Source organism: Chiloscyllium plagiosum, chromosome 6 (assembly GCF_004010195.1).
Source record: "Chiloscyllium plagiosum isolate BGI_BamShark_2017 chromosome 6, ASM401019v2, whole genome shotgun sequence".
NCBI classification, from domain to species: Eukaryota; Metazoa; Chordata; class Chondrichthyes; order Orectolobiformes; family Hemiscylliidae; genus Chiloscyllium; species Chiloscyllium plagiosum.
Genome location: NC_057715.1, coordinates 25,696,631 through 25,717,963, shown reverse-complemented (window position 1 = coordinate 25,717,963; position 21,333 = coordinate 25,696,631). Strand labels below are relative to the sequence as shown.

At 36.5% G+C, this 21,333-nt stretch overlaps 2 protein-coding genes across 9 annotated transcripts in view; one reads left to right on the top strand and one right to left on the bottom strand.

Annotated features, from left to right (window-relative positions):
• dis3 (DIS3 exosome endoribonuclease and 3'-5' exoribonuclease) overlaps window positions 1–9,610 on the top strand; it is a 46,955-nt gene extending 37,345 nt beyond the window's left edge. For both annotated transcript variants that reach the window (XM_043691366.1, XM_043691367.1), the window contains exons 17-21: window positions 2,463–2,677; window positions 3,275–3,443; window positions 3,948–4,106; window positions 4,479–4,601; window positions 6,098–9,610. In XM_043691366.1, coding sequence (XP_043547301.1) covers window positions 2,463–2,677; window positions 3,275–3,443; window positions 3,948–4,106; window positions 4,479–4,601; window positions 6,098–6,184 — 753 coding nt within the window. In that variant the 3' untranslated portion in view covers window positions 6,185–9,610. The remainder of the gene's footprint in view (window positions 1–2,462; window positions 2,678–3,274; window positions 3,444–3,947; window positions 4,107–4,478; window positions 4,602–6,097) is intronic.
• Window positions 9,611–11,227: 1,617 nt separating this feature from the next.
• bora (bora aurora kinase A activator) overlaps window positions 11,228–21,333 on the bottom strand; it is a 30,245-nt gene continuing 20,139 nt past the window's right edge. For all 7 annotated transcript variants that reach the window (XM_043691370.1, XM_043691369.1, XM_043691377.1 and 4 more), the window contains 4 exons: window positions 19,741–20,282; window positions 19,361–19,507; window positions 18,655–18,841; window positions 11,228–11,405 (listed from right to left, as the gene is read on the bottom strand). In XM_043691370.1, coding sequence (XP_043547305.1) covers window positions 11,290–11,405; window positions 18,655–18,841; window positions 19,361–19,507; window positions 19,741–20,282 — 992 coding nt within the window. In that variant the 3' untranslated portion in view covers window positions 11,228–11,289. The remainder of the gene's footprint in view (window positions 11,406–18,654; window positions 18,842–19,360; window positions 19,508–19,740; window positions 20,283–21,333) is intronic.

Sequence of the window (21,333 nt, the reverse complement as noted above, 5' to 3'; positions counted from 1 at the left end):
CTCCATGACAGATGTCAAGTTAACTAGCCTATAGATTCCTTTTTCTTGGTCCCTCCCTTCTTTAGTAACAAAACGTATTTGTTATTTTCTAAATTGATTTTAAACATTTCCAGGTTCTGGCAAGATTTGGAAAATTAACACTAATGTATCTACTGGCTCATTAAAATCTATTTGAAGACTTTAGAATGAAGCTCACCTGGGCCTAGAGATTTATCACTGTGTAGCTGTTAGTTTTCTCAGCACCACTTCCCTTGTAATTGTCTTTTTTTACTAAATTCCTTCCTCCCTTATATTTCTGATATACTCCAGCTAATACTATGAAGACAAAAACAAAGTATTTGTTCTTTTCATCCGCCATTTTGTTATTACCTACTATTAATTCCTGATTTTTTTTCTCACTGGATGACGAACATTCACATTGCTTACTCTTTATTTTTCCTTTTCAAATATCTGTGTAAAAAGTCTTCATTTTTAATCTTACATTTCTAGCTACTTCTCGTACTCATAATTTCTTTCTCTTGATTTCATCTTTTGGTCATTGTCTGCTATTTTTTATATTCTGTCCAGTGATCAGACTTGCTTCTCTTTGTTGTGTAATTACATATTTTTTTTCTTAAGTTTGATGCTATCCTTAACTTGTTTAGTTAATTGTGAATGGTGGGTCCTCCTGTTAGAATTTTTCTTTATAAGACCATAAGACATAGGAGCAGAAGTAAGGCCATTCGGCCCATCGAGTCCACTCCGCCATCCAATCATGGCTGATGGGCATTTCAACTCCACTTACCCGCATTCTCCCCGTAGCCCTTAATTCCTTGTGACATCAAGAATTTATCAATTTCTGCCTTGAAGGCATTTAGCGTCCCAGCCTCCACTGCACTCTGCGGCAATGAATTCCACAGGCCCACCACTCTCTGGCTGAAGAAATGTCTCCGCATTTCTGTTCTGAATTTATCCCCTCTAATTCTAAGGCTGTGTCCACGTGTCCTAGTCTCCTCGCCTAACGGAAACAATTTCCAGGCGCCCACCCTCTCCAAGCCATGTATTATCTTGTAATATGTATTATCTTATATTCAGAATACACTTTTTTAATGAAATAAATGAATAAATGTTTGCCAGTGCTTCTCAATTAAGCTAATCCTGGCCGAGTATCCCAGTCCAGCTTTTATGCTGGTGTAATTACTAATTGACCCAGTTTTTTTTCCCCTTTACAAACTGAATGTAAAATCCCATCATATTGTTGTCTCTGCTATTTGAGTTGCCTTTACTCTGAGGTTATTAATTAATCATTTCACATTATCCAATACCAGTACTTAGTATCCAATCTTTGTCACTCAGTACCTAATCCTTGTGTACCCAATCCTATCCCTCTGCAATGTTTATCTGATTGTATTGATTTGCTTCAATGTATACTATCAATTTGTTTACTTTGATATGAATGCAATGTGCATTCAGAATCAGAGTCTTTAATTTTGTCGTTTGTTATCTTTGTAACATCTAGTCTTGACTTCTGATGCATTCTTAGGTTTCTCCTCTCTGTCCCTTCCTAGTATTCTCTGATTTAATTTTCCATTATATGTTTTGCTGCCTGCGTTGGCTTTATCCCTTTATTTGCTAAATCTGCCAAGCTTGATTTCTCTCCTGTGTTGTTCAGTTTAAAGCCCTGTTTGCTTCCTTATTTATGCAGTTTGCTGGAACACTGTTCCCAGCACAGTTCAGGTACAGACCCTTCCAACTATACCGACTTTGCCCAGTACTGACGTCAGTCCCCATAAACCACTTGCCCCACACCAATCTTTCAGCCACATGTCTATTTCACCAGTTTTATCTATTCTCTGCCATTTTGGCCCATGGCTCAGCTAATAATACAGAGGTCATTACTCTTGGGGTTCCGCACTTCAATTTAGTGCCTCAGTCCTTATATTGTCTAAACAGAATTTTTTTCCTAATCCTGCTTTGTTGGTAGAGCATTTGTGAACCATGATTATTTGCACCATCCTTTCCCACTCCAAGTTCTTGTCAAGCCTTGAGCAGATATCCCAAGTCCTTGCACTAAGTAGGCAACATAGCTTTCTGGACATGCCTTCTTGGCTGCACAAAATACTGTCCATCCCTCACTATATTATCCTCTATTTGTTTTCACTCCTCCTAGAATTTGAACAATTGTATTTTTTTAAAATCTGATGTCATTCTTGTAGTGCCTTATGAAATAGTTCACAAATCTTCTGAATGGATGGGGTGGTGACCACTGTCAGAGTCTTTGTAAACCATTTGCAAATACCTGGAACATGTTTTTGGTAAAAGTGATCAGATAGAGGTCGATTTCATAAAGTGCTATGAAGAATGCATGTAGAATTTAAATATTAATTTGTTATGTGGACACAGCAGTAACATAGAGATGTATAGATTTTTTTTTAAGTGAGAAGAAATACAATGGTGCTTGAGTTGTTTCCTATTCCTCTTAGAATTTAGATATCCAGACTGATTCAGCCAAAGCCTTAGCGGATTCTCTGGATAATGCTGAAGTTCCTGGTTCTCCATATTTGAATACACTCTTGCGAATCTTGACAACGCGTTGTATGATGCAGGCAGTTTATTTTTGCTCTGGAATGGATACTGACTTTCATCACTTTGGTCTGGCTTCACCTATCTATACTCATTTCACATCACCAATCAGAAGGTGTGGATCTTATAAAACGATTTTTTTGTATGATGTTTAGCACCTGAATGAAACTCATGTCCACACAGCTGCAGTTCAAATGGACAGGAAATCCTTGTAATGAAGGGGAGTTCATTACTAATGCTTTAGTGTTTTCTTCAGCCTAAAATTAGTATCCAATGACTAAAAGAGAAAAAAATTACGCTTTGTTTTGGGAAGGAGTTTCATGCATAAAGTGTCTGACTGAGACAGCATTTTTTCCTAAATGTACTTAATTAGTTTGGATCTCACTAGAGTTAAAATAATTCCTGTCCTAAATGAACATTATCACCAGTGTAGCATTTGGATGTATTTAATTTACTAGTTCAAAAATAATTTTGAGCTTATTGCATAATCTGATCAAGTTTCAGATATGTTCCATTGGTGTATTTACTGAGTGAATGTCATATATTTTTAAATGATCCCTGCACAAAAGTAATTCTATTCTTCTGTTTTAATCCTGTATTGTGTTGGATATACATAATGTGATATTGGAAAGTTTCACTAATCCTTTTTGGATTTTGATCAGTATTGTAAACAGACAGTCACTTGTGATGTCTTGTGTTTGCCTTTTTGTAGGTATTCTGATGTAATAGTACATCGTCTTTTGGCTGTGGCAATTAATGCTGATTCTACCTACCCAGATCTCATGGACAAGCATAAACAGCAAGCTTTGTGTAATAACCTTAACTACCGTCACAAAATGGCACAGTATTCTCAGCGGGCTTCTGTGGCATTCCATACCCAGGTAAAAATTAATGACAGTAATATTTCATATCTTGAAACTGCTTAACTTAACAGAAATAACCTTATTTGGAGACTCAAATGATTGCTTGAATTCTAGTAATTTTGTTGTTGATTATTGGTTTAGAAGAATTTTACCACCTGGCTAAAATATATTTATTAAATATGTTTTTGCTGAAATTCTCTTTCTTTACAATTCCACCAAAATCTTCAAGAAATTGTAATATAACTATGCAACAGAAGCTTTAGCCTGTTGTTTAAATTAGACAATTGTAGAACTTTTGCATTAAACAACATTTATTGGTACGTAACAGCTCTGTGCAGACATGATCAAAATGTCCAGAAGCTTTTTTTTCGCTCTTTTGACACAATAACTTAATTTTGTCAAGCACAAGCAAATTTGTTTTGTTATTGAAAGTTCGGTTATTATGCCAAGTCAGGTTTTGTGTCTCAAATTACTTTGTTTGCCTTTTAAGTTCTAAATTCTTTCTATTTAATGTTATTGCAGTTATTCTTTAAAAACAAAGGAATTGTTGATGAAGTTGGTTATATCCTTTTTGTGAAAAAGAATGCCATTGTAGTCCTCATTCCAAAGTTTGGTTTGGAGGGTACTGTCTTATTTGAAGAGAAAGGCAAACAATCCCCAAAGTTGCACTACAACCAAGAGGTACGTAACTTTCATTTCATCCTTTTACAACTAATTTCACTTTTCTTTGGTATAATACGCTTCCTGTTCTTAATTAACCATCATGTAATTCCATACAAACCTATTTTACTTTAGAAGATTTGGTTGGACCATCTCTAATTTTTTTATTGCTTATGCAAACACATTACCAGGCTATCATTGCAAACTCCCTTCCAAAAGGGAGATGACATTATTGGTTTGGTGTCAAAAACAGTCAGACTCGAGATAACCTAATGACCCTATGATGGTTGTAAAAGTGAAAGAAACATATTGCTTTTTGATCCTCAAATTCTTTCTATTAAAAAAAAACAAAAAATATAGACTTTACTTTTTTTATCTTTAATGTTCTTTCAGGTCCCATCTTTAACAGTAGAAGGCACAATGTTCAACATGTTTGACAATGTAACCGTAACAATCACATTGGATGCATCAAATGTCCAACATCAGAAGATTCGAATGGCACTGGTCGACCCAGTGGTAAGTGTTTGATTTTATTTAAACTTTACCTTGCAGATGTCTAGTTATTTAATACATAAACTCTTGTATAAATGGTAATGTATGTGGGCAGGAAAGTTGTAGCCATGATAAACAGCCATCCCTGTTTGACCAGGAGATTGTTTTTTGTAAATGACCTGTACCTGTTTCATTGTTAGCTGATGGCAGCTTTTACCAATGGAAAGCATCTGCTGCTGTGTGATCACATGCACATCTTGTGTACACCTCTGCCTCTTTTAAAATCTTCATTAGAATCACGTGGGAACCAACAAAAAAGATGGGTTTTGTATGTTTATATTAGTGCTTGTAATTTTAAATTGCAATATTTATATCAAACAATCGAGCTTGCCCTTTAGTTTTTCTGACCACTCCTAAGATATCTGTGGTTAATTTAAAATTGTCACTTCTGTCCACATTCTGAATCCCTCCATTTAATTAGAATGTATGGAATGCTTTTGATGAACATTGTAGGAAAAATAGGCGAATGAGAACAGCTGAGTAAAGAGCTCTTTACCTTGTATTCGATGCCAGTGCTGAAAAGCCACATTTCATATTCCTGTTATTTCCTGAATAAAAGAGAGAGAACCAATTCAGATCAACAGATACTCTATTCTTAGAGGATAAAGACTTGAGGATAATTGGTGTCACTGTCAATACATGTAGTTTAGACAGAATAATCAACTACCTTGTTAAAAGATGCATAGTCAAAGAGTAACTCTTTGCATTGTGGATGTAGGTTTGCTCGCTGAGCTGGAAGGTACATTTTCAGACGTTTTGTCACCATACCAGGTAACATCATCAGTGAGCCTCCAGACGAAGCAGCGCTTTGTCCGGATGCTCACTGAAGATGTTACCTAGTATGGTGACGAAATGTCTAAAAATGAACCTTCCAGCTCAGCGAGCAAACCTATATCCAGAACCTCAACCTGGGCTACAAATCTTATCAAAAATATTTGCATTGTGATTGAAGTGCTACCCCCTTTGTTTGCCCGATTTATTGGCAAGTAACATCTTTGTGATGATTGGGAGAGCTGTTGTTTGAAATTTGTTTTTCATATATTAATTGGAACAAAATATGTTTTCTAGTCAGAGTATCCAATCTACACCATCTGTCATTACAAGATACAGATGATTTCACACTTGCGATGTTCATTATGAAACCTTTGCACTATTTGTGTAAGATTGATTAATTATTGGTAGTTTAACTTCTCCTTCTCATTAAATCTTAAATTGCTCCCATATATTTGTCCTTTTTTTAAATTATTTTTGAAAAGAAATCAATAAAATATTGCCTTTCACCAATTCACAATTTTACAGTCAAGGCAAAAGAAACAATGCAGTTCAAAATTAAAAGTGGAGAAATCAGATTTCCTTTCTTTAAACCTGTAGAACCTGTTCATGCCACATATTCAGCTTTTGAAAGATCTCAATATGTAAAGGTTTTGTAAGTTTATTTGTAAATTTGTTTCTTCTAACAGATTCCTGGAGTTAGTGTTCCAAGAAATACATCACAGAAAAATACTAGTATTGAAGAACCTGAGATGAAAAAAGCTAAGCTAAACTAAGAAAGTTCCACTCTTCCTGGCTATCACTCTTGATAAATAAGTTCTAGTTCATTTAACACAAAATATCTGTTTTAAGTGAAGATAAATATGTATAATGCATAAAATCATATGATTTAAATGTTTTTATAACTCAATGTTTTGAATAAAATGTTGAATTTTTATACACTTTCACATTTTTAAATGGAATTCATGGTATATTTTCAGTATATTCTGTTTTTATTTCAAAAAGTCAGTAGAATGTGGCACGAAAAGTAAAAGTTAATGCTTTATGTCTCTGACCCTTGATCAGAAATTGAATGCTTTGAGTAAGGGATGGATGAGACAAGGAATAAAGGAGGCCTGCGAAACTTTCAAAGACAGGAAAGATAAATGACCAACAGAATTGCAGGTCTTCAGGGGTTAAAGAGGACAGGATTTTGAACTATGTATGTCACGCTGTGTAGATTGGTTGTTATACTGCAGTAAGGAGAGCAGTGCATTGAAAGTTACCACACTGATTTATCTCTTGAAGACCATAACAAATCAATTTAAAAACTAACTCTGATCCATTTCAAATAATTGTTTGCTATAAACAAAAGTTTCAATTTAGCCTCCATACAAATGACCAACAATTTAAGCAGAGCAAATTCAACTCCCATTTTGCACTGATTTTTCTTCTTTTCCACATTCTATTGCAGCATGTTTAAAGTCAAGTTTTTAAAAATGTTGTAAACTGACTTTGATAATTATTTCATTAAACAATATTGTAGTTTTTTTAGTAGTGGAGTACATGACTATAAATTATTTAGTACATTAGTGTGAAAAAGTGTTTCGATGTACACACAGAATTATCTTAGATATTTTCTCAAAGCTTTTTGTATGGCAAAATTAGAATTTAAGAAATATCTCAGTAACAGGAAAACAACAATGTGTTTTCCCTTTAGTTTGATATTCTTTGCACACTGTCTTAAGTACCAAGATGAAAAGGTTCAATACAGTACTTTTACAGCAATATTTGAGTTCTATACTAAATCTGAGGTGGTGGTACAGGAAAGACCAAATGAAAGGATTGTATGAACTAATACCTAAGTATAGATCTGTCACAGTCAATTATCCAGTGAGCACACTTGTTGTTTGAGGAGTTTTGTTAATAAATGTAGGAGCAGATCTCTGATCATTTTGTGTATGAGGATTCATATCCTATCTGGATCCACTTTGATGGCTGTGGAACACTTAAACGGGATATTTGAGTCTCTTGGACTTCTCTGATAATCTAGATAATCCTCTGAAGCTTGGGAAATCCAAACTTGCATGCAGGAAAACCCTGCCTTAACCAAGACAAACATTTATTGTAATATTGTTTCCTAAGTTACACAGGTTACAATACATGAAAAATATGTTCTGAATTGGTAGTCCTTTGGTGATATGATAATATGTTTGAAGTGCTTTGGATGTCCTAAGGTTGTGAAAGATGTTACATAAATGCAAGTTTGTCTTTTACCACTGCCTTGGCTATAAATCAAAACCTACTAAATTAAATTTGTCATCTCGAGATCTTCAGAAACTGACACCTGGATATCAATTGTGCTAACTTGTGAACCCATTTCTCATGATATTCGATTCTGTCCAGCACTCGTCACTCTAGCTATGTCTTAACTGCATGCACATTGCCTTTAAAACCCTCAAAGCCCTCTCTCTGATCCTCACCACAAGGCTCATATATTGATCTTGCCAAGTTTGGAAAGTGAATTTATAAAGTTGGTGATATGACAATTAAGCCAATGTCCTTCGTGGAAGAAAACCAGCCACTTTTCTGAGTATACTTATATCTGATTCCAGTCACAGTCATACTTGATCTTTAGTGCACTCTTTGAAATATGTGATATTGCTAGCGTAGCCCCATCCCCAACATTATTTTACAAGTATTGCAGTAAGAAAAATAGCATGTTAAATGCACTAAAAACATCTAAAAATTAATTTGTTTCAACAATATATTCCAACAATTTCCATTGTTTTGTTTCCTGACCATCATTACCTCTAAGATAGACCTACTATTTTGCAATATAAATGCAGCACTAATTCAGGAAATTGAGTAGCTCGTCTATATAATGAATGATGAATCACACGGGAACAGGTTTTGTCATAAGATTTGATGGTGTGCAGTCTGCAGCCATCTGTGAAGGATCTGTCAATGCAGACAAAGATTGTGAAATTCAGCTTCGGGACATTGAGAGAAATATCCAAAGCAGCAATAAGAGCAACTCGCCATTATCTGAGCCTGACAAAAGTCAATGGGACTAAACAGAATCTTGGAAAAGCATTGCCTGTTCCGGGTCCCTTAAATAACATGTCCCCCAGTTGATTAGCCTGGGGCTCTGAATTACTAGTACTGTGATATATTCTCTACACCATCTCCCTGACCAAGCCAAGCTCTGGACTAATTAGTGCTGCTGCTTCAATGGGTACCAGACTACTTTCAGCTTCAATCAATAGGTATCCAAAAATAATGTAATCAGCTGTGATGCTGACAGCAATGGGATTGAAGAAGCCACAAAATATGACTTTAACATTAAGGCTTTTGATTCTAATTTTAGTTTTCAGGAAAAAGTTAATGTTCAATCAGTGCAGCTAGGGAAAAAACTATTGATTTATCAATAAACTATCTTTACTGTCTTGAAGATAATTGCCAATATAGATTGTAGACTTTTTATTATTCCTTTCTTTGGTTGTGGACATCATTGGAAAAGGTCATCATTTATTGTCCTGCCCTTGAGCATTCACTTCAGAGGATAGTTAAAAGTCAACCACATTGCTGTAGAAATAAAATTGAGTACAGACCAGACGAGGATGGCAGACTTCTTTCCTTAAAGGGCATTAATTAACTACACGGGTTTTTACATTAATCAATGGGTGTTTCGCAGCACCATTAGAGATTTGCTTTAAATTCTACCTGCTACAGTGAGATTTCAACCTATGCCCCTCTGGTGGTAGCCCTGGACTCTTAAAATATTAGTAAAATAGCATTACCACTACAGCACTGTATCCCCATGTTGTGCTCATTGGAACTGCATTATAATGAGTGTGGATGAAGCTTTCTTGGAATTTCTGCTGTTCAAAGAGAGCATGAAGTTGGTAACTGTTAGAAAGTAATCAGTTTGGGATTGTTTTGCAGATAACAGGAAAGACAAAGTTAGAAAATGCACATATGGTGTGATGAACTATGAGGACACTATTATTGTGAAGGGGAATAGTGAGGGTGTAATGCCAGCATGCAGGAAATAGAACAGAAAACAAATGTTAGCTGATTATTCCTTAGCCATAAAACTGTTAGAGGAAGTTGAATTCTCAGACGAATGAAATGAAAAAGATTAGAACAATCAAATTAATCACAGAAGTGGTGAGGTTTACAGCATAAGCATACATAAAGATGTGGACAGTACTGTGAGACCACGTAAGTAATACCTGGCAGAGTAATGGTGACAGATTCATGTATTTGCAGAATCAGTTACAAATGACGATCAACTTCTACTTACTGCATTTTGTTGGAGAAATCCACTTTTATCAAGAACAATTGCTAGTTATAATCACAAATTCTATTTTCCTTACTTCAGAGATCTTTCTAAATAGGTGAGATAAATGATTTGCTGCAGTGATCTGTTTAGATTGCTAATTGTTATTCCTGTAAGAAGTCCTTCCCAATCTCATCCTGTTGACTGACAATACTGTTGTCAACAGCCACTCTGATATTGAAATTAAAGTGAAATGACAGAACGTGGGATTTGAAGCTTAATTCAGGGACAAGATAATGCCAGGGGTCTGTACCACCATCCTCCACTTGAAGATGCTCGGAAAGAATATGATAGAGCTCAAAAATCTCAGCTTTGATCTTGCTGTGTTATAGTTCACTCTTGACAAAATGAGTAGCGTTCTGATAGATAATTTACAGAGTAATTGAACTTTGCTACACTCAACATTTAAATCTGTTAACAGATGCTGCTTTAATTGGACAGCAGTGTAAAATTGTGCCTTAAACAAAATGACGTCCTACCCTTTAACAGGAAAAGTAACATCTCAGGTGAGCTACAACTGAGCTAAAGAGGCAAAGGGAAGATTTGGAAAATTTATATTTACACAAAAAAAGCAGCTTACAGAAAAATGAACAAACAAGCATTGTTTTCTAAACCACTCTTGGAATTGAGTTTGCCACAGGTCTTTAAAATGATGTCTCTCTGAACACACATGTCTACAATAATTATTAGGGCAACTCCCTACATATTATGTAACACATTTTGAAATGTACTTTTGCAGTATGCAAAGACAAATTGTGCATTCAAATGTAAGGTCAAAAAAATTGAAACACAGGAATTAGACACTTGTTTTTATTAAATACTGATTTTTAAAAAGGCACATGTAATTCCATATAAAATATTGCTAGTAGACCACTTAAACATTTAGGTCTAAAATGTAAACATAAGATTTTCTTGCCATTTAATAAAAATATTTGATTCAGAGGAATCAGAGCATTTTTTTTTAAAAACAGAATATTAAGAGTATATTTTTAATGTCAAATTTAAACTTGATTGTACCAGCCTTTCTGTGCATCCAAGGTCATTTGACAATTCTTGGAGTGCCAAGGTCCTAATTTAGATGTTTCTATTCATAAAGCCAAGTGACAAGTCATTGAAGGGATGGTGAATGGCCATTGATTTTAGATTTTGTTGAAAAAGTTCTTTAAATATATTTTCTTCCTAATAAAATTATATACCATATACCTGGCCATAACGACACGCTTGATAGACAAGTATGACTATTGGGGATTTTTGCTTATGTGTAAATTTAAAGTGGGAAAAAATGCATAGACTAAAGCTGTTGCTTTAAATGCATGATTTTACAAATAATTGATCAGTAAATTCAGGTACTTTATAAATAGCCTCTTTTTGATTACATGCAATTTTTTTTTTTAGAAGTGCTGGTCAAGTTCTTTGTCATTCGTTCTATTGCACTTCAGACATTTTCAGGTTATTAGTAAATCAGACCAATTGTAGCATTTATAAATTCATTTTAAATTCTTCTAAATTTAACAAAGATTACTGATTATAATATTGTACTTTTCAGTCATGACTCAGTTAAAACACAGACATAAGGTTATCAGTGATGGGCTCAGGTTCCTCCAAAGTCATTTCAAGAGGTTGTTTTGTGAAACATGATTTCTCATCACGTAGTCTGGATGGAGAATATTTTGCTGTAAGGAAAGAACAAAGTTAGAGGAAAGTGACATGCACTACCTTAAATCCCTCCAAACTTCCAATTTTAAAACAAATTCCATCCCTCACCCTCTTATCTAAGCAATAACTTATTTCAGATTTTATTCTACCCTCCACCTCAAATGGCCTTTAATTGTGAATTTAACCTGATCCTGTTCTTTCTGTAATTGTGCACTTTCAGCAAGGTCAGTATTAATCAAAGGTCACTGCTGCAAACTTTGTGCTAACTGGTCTGGACTACAATAGCTTACAATAGCAAACAAATCTTACAATTTTGTAAACTTCGAATAGAGACTCCTCTGAGGAGGAATTGGTATGTCTTGGAAATGTGTCATTACATGTCCAAACAAACTAATCAAAAAATTACCAAGACTAAGCACATCTGTTTGACTGCATTTACCACAGACTTCAGAATAACCAAATGAAAGTGTCTAATGTTCTTCTGGCCAGCCTCCCATTCCCTACACTCTGATCTACATCCCCACATCTGACATGCTAAAAGCACTGCATAAGCACTGCTAATCCCCAGATATCTCTGATCAGATCATCTACAAAATTAATATTTACTACATGCAATGAAAACAAAGTTCAATATGAAAAACAATAACAGTTTGACCCATTTGCTGAAAACAGAAAAAGACTTGGAAAAATTCAAGTGATTTGGTTTACAATTATTTAGCATCGATAAAGAAATTTTGCCCCAATTTACCCCAAAACATTTGTATATTTCAGAGAATCTATCTCTGGTTAAATAAAAATCAAATGAACTGCAGATGCTGTAAATCAGAAACAAAAACAGAAATTGCTGGAAAACCTCAGCGCATCTGGAAGGAAATCAGAGTTAATGTTTAGGATCCTAGCTACCATCAGATCTGAGGAAGGGTCACTCAATTCAAAATGTTCACTCTGATTTCTCCACAGATGCTGAGCTCCTGCTAAGCTTTTCCCACAATTTTTGTTTCTGGTTATATTAGGTTCAAGAAAATGCATATTGTGCATAAGGCCACTAATGCAAAGAATATAGATGCAAACATACACTGCATGAATTGCATTAGGTGAGTGTATCACCATTTAGATTGTATACTTTCAACACATCCTACCAAAACAGACAGTTTCATATTTCCGAATTATATTTCATTTGTCATATCTTTGCCCACTCACTTAACCTATCTATATCATTTGTGGCCTCTGTCATCTACACGTCTTATTTTCTTATCTATCTTTGCTTATCAGTAAATTTGACAACCCTACCTTTCACTCCATCATCCAAGTCATTAATCTAAAATTTAAACACTTGAGGTCCCAGTATCTGTGACATGCCACTTATTACATCCTTCACACCAGACAAAGACCATTTATACCTACTCTGTTTCCTGTTAATCAGCTAATCATTTATCTATCCTAAAATGCTACTCCTACACCATGACCTTTTACTTTCCATAATAATCATTGAGATGGTACTTTATAAAATGCCACTTTAGTTCCCCTTCAAAGATTGTAAATATTCATTCTTCAAAGAACGATTAAACATAAATTTTCCTTTCATAAAATCATGTTACCGCTGAATAATAACCTTGGACTGACTGATGTGTACTGCTAAAAACTTATTTAATAGTAGGGAAAATGTTAGAAGCTATGACAGATGCTTAGTTACTGGGCCTCTTGTTTCCTGCTTTGTATCTCCTGTTTAGGAAAATTAAAATAAATGCATTAACTATCTCACAGGCCACTTAGAATACCAGAGGTTTATTTTGATTAATTCATGGTGTGTGGGCATCACTGGCCAGGCCAGTATTTATCACCCATCCTCAATTGCCCTTGAAGTGGTGGTAAGCTGGCATCTTGACAGCAGAAATCCATTTGGTGTAGATAATGCCAATAATAAGGGAGTTCTGGGAATTTGTCCCAGTGACATTGAAGAAACAACAAAATATTTCCAAGGTCAGGGTGGTGAGTGCTTTGAAAGGGAATTTGCAGCTGGAGGTGTTTACATGTATGTGCTTTCCTGGTCCTTCTAGATGGTAGCAATCGTCGATTCAAAGGTACTAAGAAACCTTGGTGGATTTCTGAAGTATATCCTATAGACAGTACACACTGCTGCTACTGAGCATCAGTGGTATAGACAATGTGTGTTTGTAGATGTTGTACCAATCAAGCAAACTGCTTTGTCCTGGATGGTGTCAAGCTTCTGAAGTGTTGTTGGAGCTGCATTTACCCACTCAATTGGGGACTATTCCATTATATTCCTGACTCATATCTTGTGGAGGTGGACAGGCTAAGGGAGGTAGGAAGTAAGTTACTTACGGCAGGATTCCTAGCCTCTGAACTTGACTAGCCATATGAATCTTGTGATTGCATGAGCAGGTCAGTGTCTGGTCAATATTTGATCTAACTCCAGGATGTTGATTAGAGTCTTAGAGATGTACAGCATGGAAATAGACACTTCGGTCCAACCCATCCACGCCAACCAGATATCCCAACCCAATCTAGTCCCACCTGCCAACACCTGGCCCATATCCCTCCAAACCCATCCTATTCACATACCCATCCAAATGCCTTTTAAACGTTGCAATTGTACCAGCCTCCATCTCTTCCTCTGGCAGCTCATTCCATACCCATACCACCCTCTGCATAAAAATGTTGCCCCTTATGTCCCTTTTATATCTTTCCCCTCTCACCCTAAACCTATGCCCTCTAGTTCTGGACTCCCCAACCCCAGGGAAAAGACTTTGTCTATTTATCCTATCCATGCCCCTCATGAATTTGTAAACCTCTATAAGGTCAGCCCTCTGCCTCTGCTCCAGGGAAAACAGCTCCAGCCTGTTCAGCCTCTCCCCATATCTCAGATCCTCCAACTCTGGCAACATTCTTGTAAATCTTTTCTGAACCCTTTCAAGTTTCACAACATCTTTCTGATAGGAAGGAGACCAGAAGTGCACGCAATATTCCAACAGTGGCCTAACCAATGTCCTGTACAGCCGCAACATGACCTCCCAACTCCTGTACTCAATACTCTGACCAAAAAAGAAAGCTCCTCCTTCACTATCCTATCTACCTGTGACTCCACTTTCAAAGAGCTATGAACCTGCACTCCAAGATCTCTTTGTTCAGTAACACTCTCTAGGACCTTACCATTAAGTGTACAAGTCTTGCTTTCCTAAAATGCAGCACCTCGCATTTATCTGAATTAAACTCCATCTGCCACTTCTCAGCCCATTGGCCCATCTGATAAAGATCCTGCTGTAATCTGAGGTAACCTTCTTTGCTGTCCACTACACTTCCAATTTTGGGGTCATCTGCAAATTTACTAACTGCACCTCTTATGCTTACATTCAAATCATTTATGTAAATGACAAAAAAAAAAAAAAGAGGACCCAGCACCGATCCTTGTGGCACTCCACTGGTCACAGGCCTCCAGTCTGAAAAACAACTCTCCACTCCCACCCTCTGTCTTCTACCTTTGAGCCAGTTCTGTATCCAAATGGCTAGTTCTCCCTTTATTCCGTGAGATCTAATCTTGCTAACCAGTCTCCCTTGGGGAATCTTGTCAGATGCCTTATTGAAGTCCATATAGATCACATCTTCTGCTCTGTCCTCATCAATCCTCTTTGTTACTTCTTCAAAAAACTCAATCAAGTTTGTGAGCCATGGTTTCCCATGCATAAAGCCATGTTGACTATCCCTAATCAGTCCTTGCCTTTCCAAATACATGTACATCCTGTCCATCAGGATTCCCTCCAACAACTTGCCCACCACCGACATCAGGCTCACTGGTCTATAGTTCCCTGGCTTGACCTTATTACCCTTCTTAAACAGTGGCACCATGTTAGCCAACTTCCAGCACCTCACCTGTGACTATCAATGATACAAATATCTCAGTAATGGAAACGCCATTTAATGTCAAGGGGTGATAGTTAGAGATGATCATTGCCTGGCATTTGTGTAGCAGAAATGTTATTTATCACTTATCAGCCAAACTTGGATATCATTGATGTTTCATGCATTTACACATAGACTGCTTTAGTATTTATGGATTTGCAAAAGGTATTCAGCGTTGTACAATTGCTGTGAACATACCCCCACTGCTGACCTTATGGTAGAGGAACGGTCACTGATGAAGCACTTCAAGATGGTTGAGCCTCTGACATGACCCTGATGAACTCCTGTAGAAATGTCCGAGGTACAAGATGCTGCAACAACCACAACCATCTTTCTATGTGCCAGGTATACCTCCAACCAACTGACTCAAGTTTTGCTAGGGCTCCTTAATGCCATAATCTATCAAATGTGGTCTTGATACCAAGGATCAATTGCGTTAGGGGATTCTCTAGTCTGAGGTACAGACAGACCTTTCTGTGGCCAGCAGCGAAAAGTCAGAATGATATGTTGCTTCCCTGCTGCCAGGATCAAGGATGTTTCAGAGAGGGTGCAGAATGTTCTCAAGGGGGAGAGGGACCAGCAAGAGATCATTATCCACAATAGAAACAAAGACATAGGAAGGGAAAAGGTTGAGATTCTGAAGGGAGATAACAGTGAGTTAGGAATTTTAAAAATGTCCTCAAGAGTAGTAACATCTGTATTACTCCCAGTCCTACGAGCTCGTGAGGGCAGGAATAGGAGGATAGAGCAGATGAATGCATGGCTGAGGAGCTGGTATCTGGGAGAAGGATTCACATTTTTGGATCATTGGAATCTCTTTCGTGGTAGAAGTGACCTGTACAAGAAGGACGGATTGCACCTAAATTGGAAGGGGATTGATATACTGGTAGGGAAATTTGCTCGAGCTGTTCGGGAGGATTTAAACTAATAAGGTGGGTGAGTGGGACCCAGGGAGATAGTGAGGAAAGAGATCAATCTGAGACTGATGCAGTTGAGAACAGAAGTGAGTCAAACAGTCAGGGCAGGCAGGGACAAGGTAGGACTAATAAATTAAACTGTTTTTATTTCAATGCAAAGGGCCTGCCTAACAGGGAAGGCAGATGAACTCAGGGCATGATTAAGAACATGGGACAGGGATATCATAGAAATTACAGAAACATGGCTCAGGGATGGACAGGACTGGCAGCTTGATGTTCCAGGATGCAAATGCTACAGGAAGGACAGAAAGGGAGGCAAGAGAGGAGGGGGAGTGAAGTTTTTGATAAGGGATAGCATTACAGCTGTGCTGAGGGAGAATATTTCCAGAAATACATCCAGGGAAGTCATTTGGGTGGAACTGAGAAATAGGAAAGGGATGATCACCTTATTGGGATTGTATTATAGACCCCCCAATAGTCAGAGGGAAATTGAGAAACAAACTTGGAAGGAGATCTCAGCTATCTGTAAGATTATTAGGGTGGTTATGGTAGGGGATTTTAACTTTCCAAACATAGACTGGGACTGCCATAGTGTTAAGGGTTTAGATGGAGAGGAATTTGTCAAGTGTGTACAAGAAAATTTTCCGATTAGGTATGTGGATGTACCGTCTAGAGAAGGTGCAAAACTTGACCTACACTTGGGAAATAAGGCAGGGCAGGTGACTGAGGTGTCAGTTGGGGAGCACTTTGGGGCCAGCAACCATAATTCTATTAGATTTAAAATAATGATGGAAAAGGATAGACCAGGTCTAAAAGTTGAAGTTCTAAATTGGAGAAAGGCCAATTTTGACGGTATTGGGCAAGAACTTTCAAAAGCTGATTGGGGGGCAGATGTTTGCAGGTAAAGGGACGGCTGGAAAATGAGAAGCCTTCAGAAATGAGATAACAAGAATCCAGAGATAGTATATTCCTGTTAGGGTGAAAGGAAAGGCTGGTGGGTATAGGGAATGCTGGATTCCCTCTGTCAGTTTCGCTCGGAAATTCAGCTGTAATGATGTAGTCCATTAGGAACCAAGCACTTGACTGTTATGACAACTTACTCAGTACCACTCCTCTGGTGATTGCAAGTTTTTTCAACACTCCTCTCTCTCTCTTCCATTTTCTGATTTATTGCTCCTTTTGGGATATTACTTATATTCTCTATAGCAAAGACTGATGAAAATTACCTACTTGATTCCTCTGCTGTTTCTTCATTTTCCATTATCAATTCTCCACACTTATTTTCTACAGGACTAATACTTGCTTGACTTACTAAAAAGAAATTATAGAACCTTTTACTTTTGGATGACTCTTTCTTGCACTCAAATTTTTCCATCCTTGTTACTTCTTTCACCATTATTTGCTTTTATTTTATATTCTGACCATTTTTGTTTCAGTTGCCAGCTGTAATATTAATCATTATAATTAACTGCTTGTTTGATGCTATCTTTAACATTCTTACTCAACCATGGATGTGGATTTGTCCCTTGCATTTTTTAAAAAAATTACTCTTTGGAATGTATTTATTCTGGGTATTCTGAAATATCCCCACAACTTCATCTTTATTCTTTAACCTAATGTAGCAATTCACTTTAGACAGCTCTGCTTTCATACCCTCACTTAAGTTTAAAACAATTATCACCTCAGACCCACTTCCCCCTCTGAACTAAATGCAAAATTCAAATCATATTGTGATTGCTGATCACGGTGGACACCTTCACTATGGGATCATTAAATAATTCTCTCTCAATTCAAAGTGCTTAAAATAATATTTTCCAAATAAATAAAGGGTTATTAGAATATTACATATTTTAATACAAAAACCATGTCAGTCACAGCATTTAAGACAAAATTAGATAAATATGAATAGTATGAAGGGTCTTTGAAAAAGAACAGAGAAGATTAGACCAGGTGTTTTTGATGTGGAGCTAGAGTTAGCAACAACATGACTGATCAAATGGCTACCTTTTGCGCTGAAATTTTCACAATAGATGCCAGATTTATAACTTTATCAGGCAGACTCTTATTATAATATTGAATTTGGGAAAAAAAACTTACCTCCATCTCCATTTTAAAAGAAACTTCCTTATAAAAAGTAAGAAAGAGTAAATTTTTATGTTTCACGCTATATCACAGTAAAGTTTAAACTTTGAGTCTATAATTGGAGAGTTCACATGCATAGTCATTTGCAACAACAATTCCAGATCAGCATAAATCATTATTTGTGAAGGTGACCAGAAGTATATCATCCCAAAGTGCAGAGTGCAGTATAACATCCCTAGTTGCTAAGTGACATCTTTAACCAGTTCTTACTTATTATACCTGAGCACTTTGCAATTCCATACTCTTTACAAATTAAACTATTAAGATGACTTCCGTCAAGATTCCATACCATTCTTTTCAAAAATTCTATTCAGCGTTTGTTCACAAGGGTTTTTCCAAGTATTCAGGTAAATGTTCTGGCTTAGCACCACATCATGTGCATAACGCAGCCTACTGATATGAAAGGGTTTTGAATTAGCAGCTGGATTCAATCTCATAATTTCTTTGTTCTCTTTACATTCAGAGCAAAGGACATCCTGGAATTAAAGAAATGCATATGATTTTTCTCACAAAAAAGCCAATTCTAGTTAGAACAAATTTTTTGTCAATTCAAAAATTAAATGTTACAAATCTAATTGGTGAGATGGCCAATGAGTCCAAGGTGGTACTGGACTAAAATATCAAACAAATATAATTAACTTAATTTCTCCAACACTGACCTTCATTAAATACTAAATATTGTCCCTCCTCCTCACATCTCCACCAAATTTAGTCACAATCATTCTTAAAAGTAAAAGTGTTGCCAACAGATTTGAGAACAGAAATGCAAATTCATTCTATTAATTCTTAGCTAAAACCACAGCACAGAAGTAAAATAATTAAGTTCATTTTCAATATTTTGCCTTCTTAATTAAATTTTAATCATAAAATATGGTTTGGCATGTATGATCTGTACAGTATTTTGACCAATCAATTCTACATCTAACCAAACTGAGCATTTTTATTTAGTTACATGGATTTGTTTCATAAACAGAATGCACATGCAGGAGCATTACCTTAGATTTTAGATTAAGCTTATTTGGAGGTACAGTTCCAACTAGAGATTGTAGTTCCAAATGCTCTTTACCAAGCTGGCTATCTGTTCCAATGGCATCCATTAAGCTATTTGCAGAAGTGGTTTGTGTATTATATCCACTATCAGCCTATTAATTTAAAAAGAAAATCAATAAACAATATTAAAAGCATGGCACATACATTAACATTCAGAATGAGAATTCAATATTGGCAATGCATATCTAACCATATTATTTTTACACATACAATCGGAAGCAATTTTATTTAGCCAAAAATTGCAAAGCTAAACTATTTTTATTGATTGCTTCAGAATCAATTGGAGTGGTAATTTAAATGTAACTGCTCTAAACATAATCCTTACCTGCATACTAATGCTCTCAGAAGGAATAGCACTGCTTTCTGCAAGAGGTGACATATACATGTGAGGGCTATCCACATTAAAAGCAATTCCAGTTGAGCTGGTCCTTGGAATACTAATATTGCTTTCCGATTCTTTTACCCAACTGTTATCATCGCCTTCAGGTGCACCTAGGTCAGCCATATCAACAGTATGATCCTCATTCTCATCTCGAAGCACTAAAATATTCTCATTGACTTCTGAGAGATTGAGACACGTAATGCAATTTGTTTTATTTTCTGCTCCCAGATGTAAAGAGAACACTTCTGCATCTATTTCTTGTGCTGGAGAATGGGTTCTCTCCTCACTTTTGTGTTCTTGCTGAAGAGTTAACGTTTGAGGAGAAATGTGACAAGGATCACTGTGAAGTCTGGGATTCATAGGTGGACACATTTTAATTGGTGAACATCCTTCTATGAAAGGTGATTCTGTACAGTGGTCAAAATTCCCATCTAAAATAGCTGCAGCATGAGCAACAGGAGACATAGAAGTAAAGTTCCTTTCTTCTGCATAAAGGCAGAAAGAAAAAGAGATTATGCAAAGAACAGCTTTTTTCAAATAAACACTTATCAGATCTTTAATGAATATTGGAGAAAAACATTCTACTTATGTGTTGGAGAGATGTGAATTCAAAGAAAAGTGATTCTTAAAGCATAAATGGAACATTTCTGAGCTATAGCAAATTATAACAAGTGGTCAATGTTTAAAGAATGTAGTCAGCAACATAAACCTCTAAAACAGATTCTCCAATCTATGGTTTCCAATCAGTCATGAAGGCTTACTGCATAATTTTTCTTGTAAATATACAAGCAGAGTCAACAAAATAGTCATTGTAATGTTACAGCGAAGGTAAGAGCCATATCTGTAAATCAACTAATGCCTCAATAATGAATGTATACACATGAGCTTTTAAGGGTTTTATCCACTTTTTTTAAAAAAGCACTTTGGCTCGCATCAAGCTCACTTAAGAAGTATCAATATAACTACTGTTAAAAAGTAAGTACTATGCTACAAAGTCATCAGCAAAAGGACCATGTCCAGTATGAGAAAGTTTTCACTTGTATGGGAGAAAAAGGGGAAAAAGGTAATCTGGGGTTTCAAATTCTCTTCTTAAGAAAATAAATCAAGTGTAATGTAGGAGTTGCCCACAGCTGGCACCAGGTTGTGAAGGATCTTCTTTGGATAGATTTACTGCCACCAACCTTTCGTTTAATATAAGTCTATGGGACTTACGAGTATTAAATGGGTAAAAACAATGACTGCAGATGCTGGAAACCAGATTCTGGATTAGTGGTGCTGGAAAAGCACAGCAGTTCAGGCAGCATCCAAGGAGCAGTAAAATCGACGTTTCGGGCAAAAGCCCTTCTTCAGAAATACAGGCAGAGTGCCTGAAGGGTGGAGAGATAAATGAGAGGAGGGTGGGGGTGGAGAGAAAAGTAGCATAGAGTACAATAGATGAGTGGGGGAGGGGATGAAGGTGATAGGTCAGAGAGAGAGGAGGGTGGAGTGGATAGGTGGAAAAGAAGATAGGCAAGTAGGACAAGTCATGGGGACAGT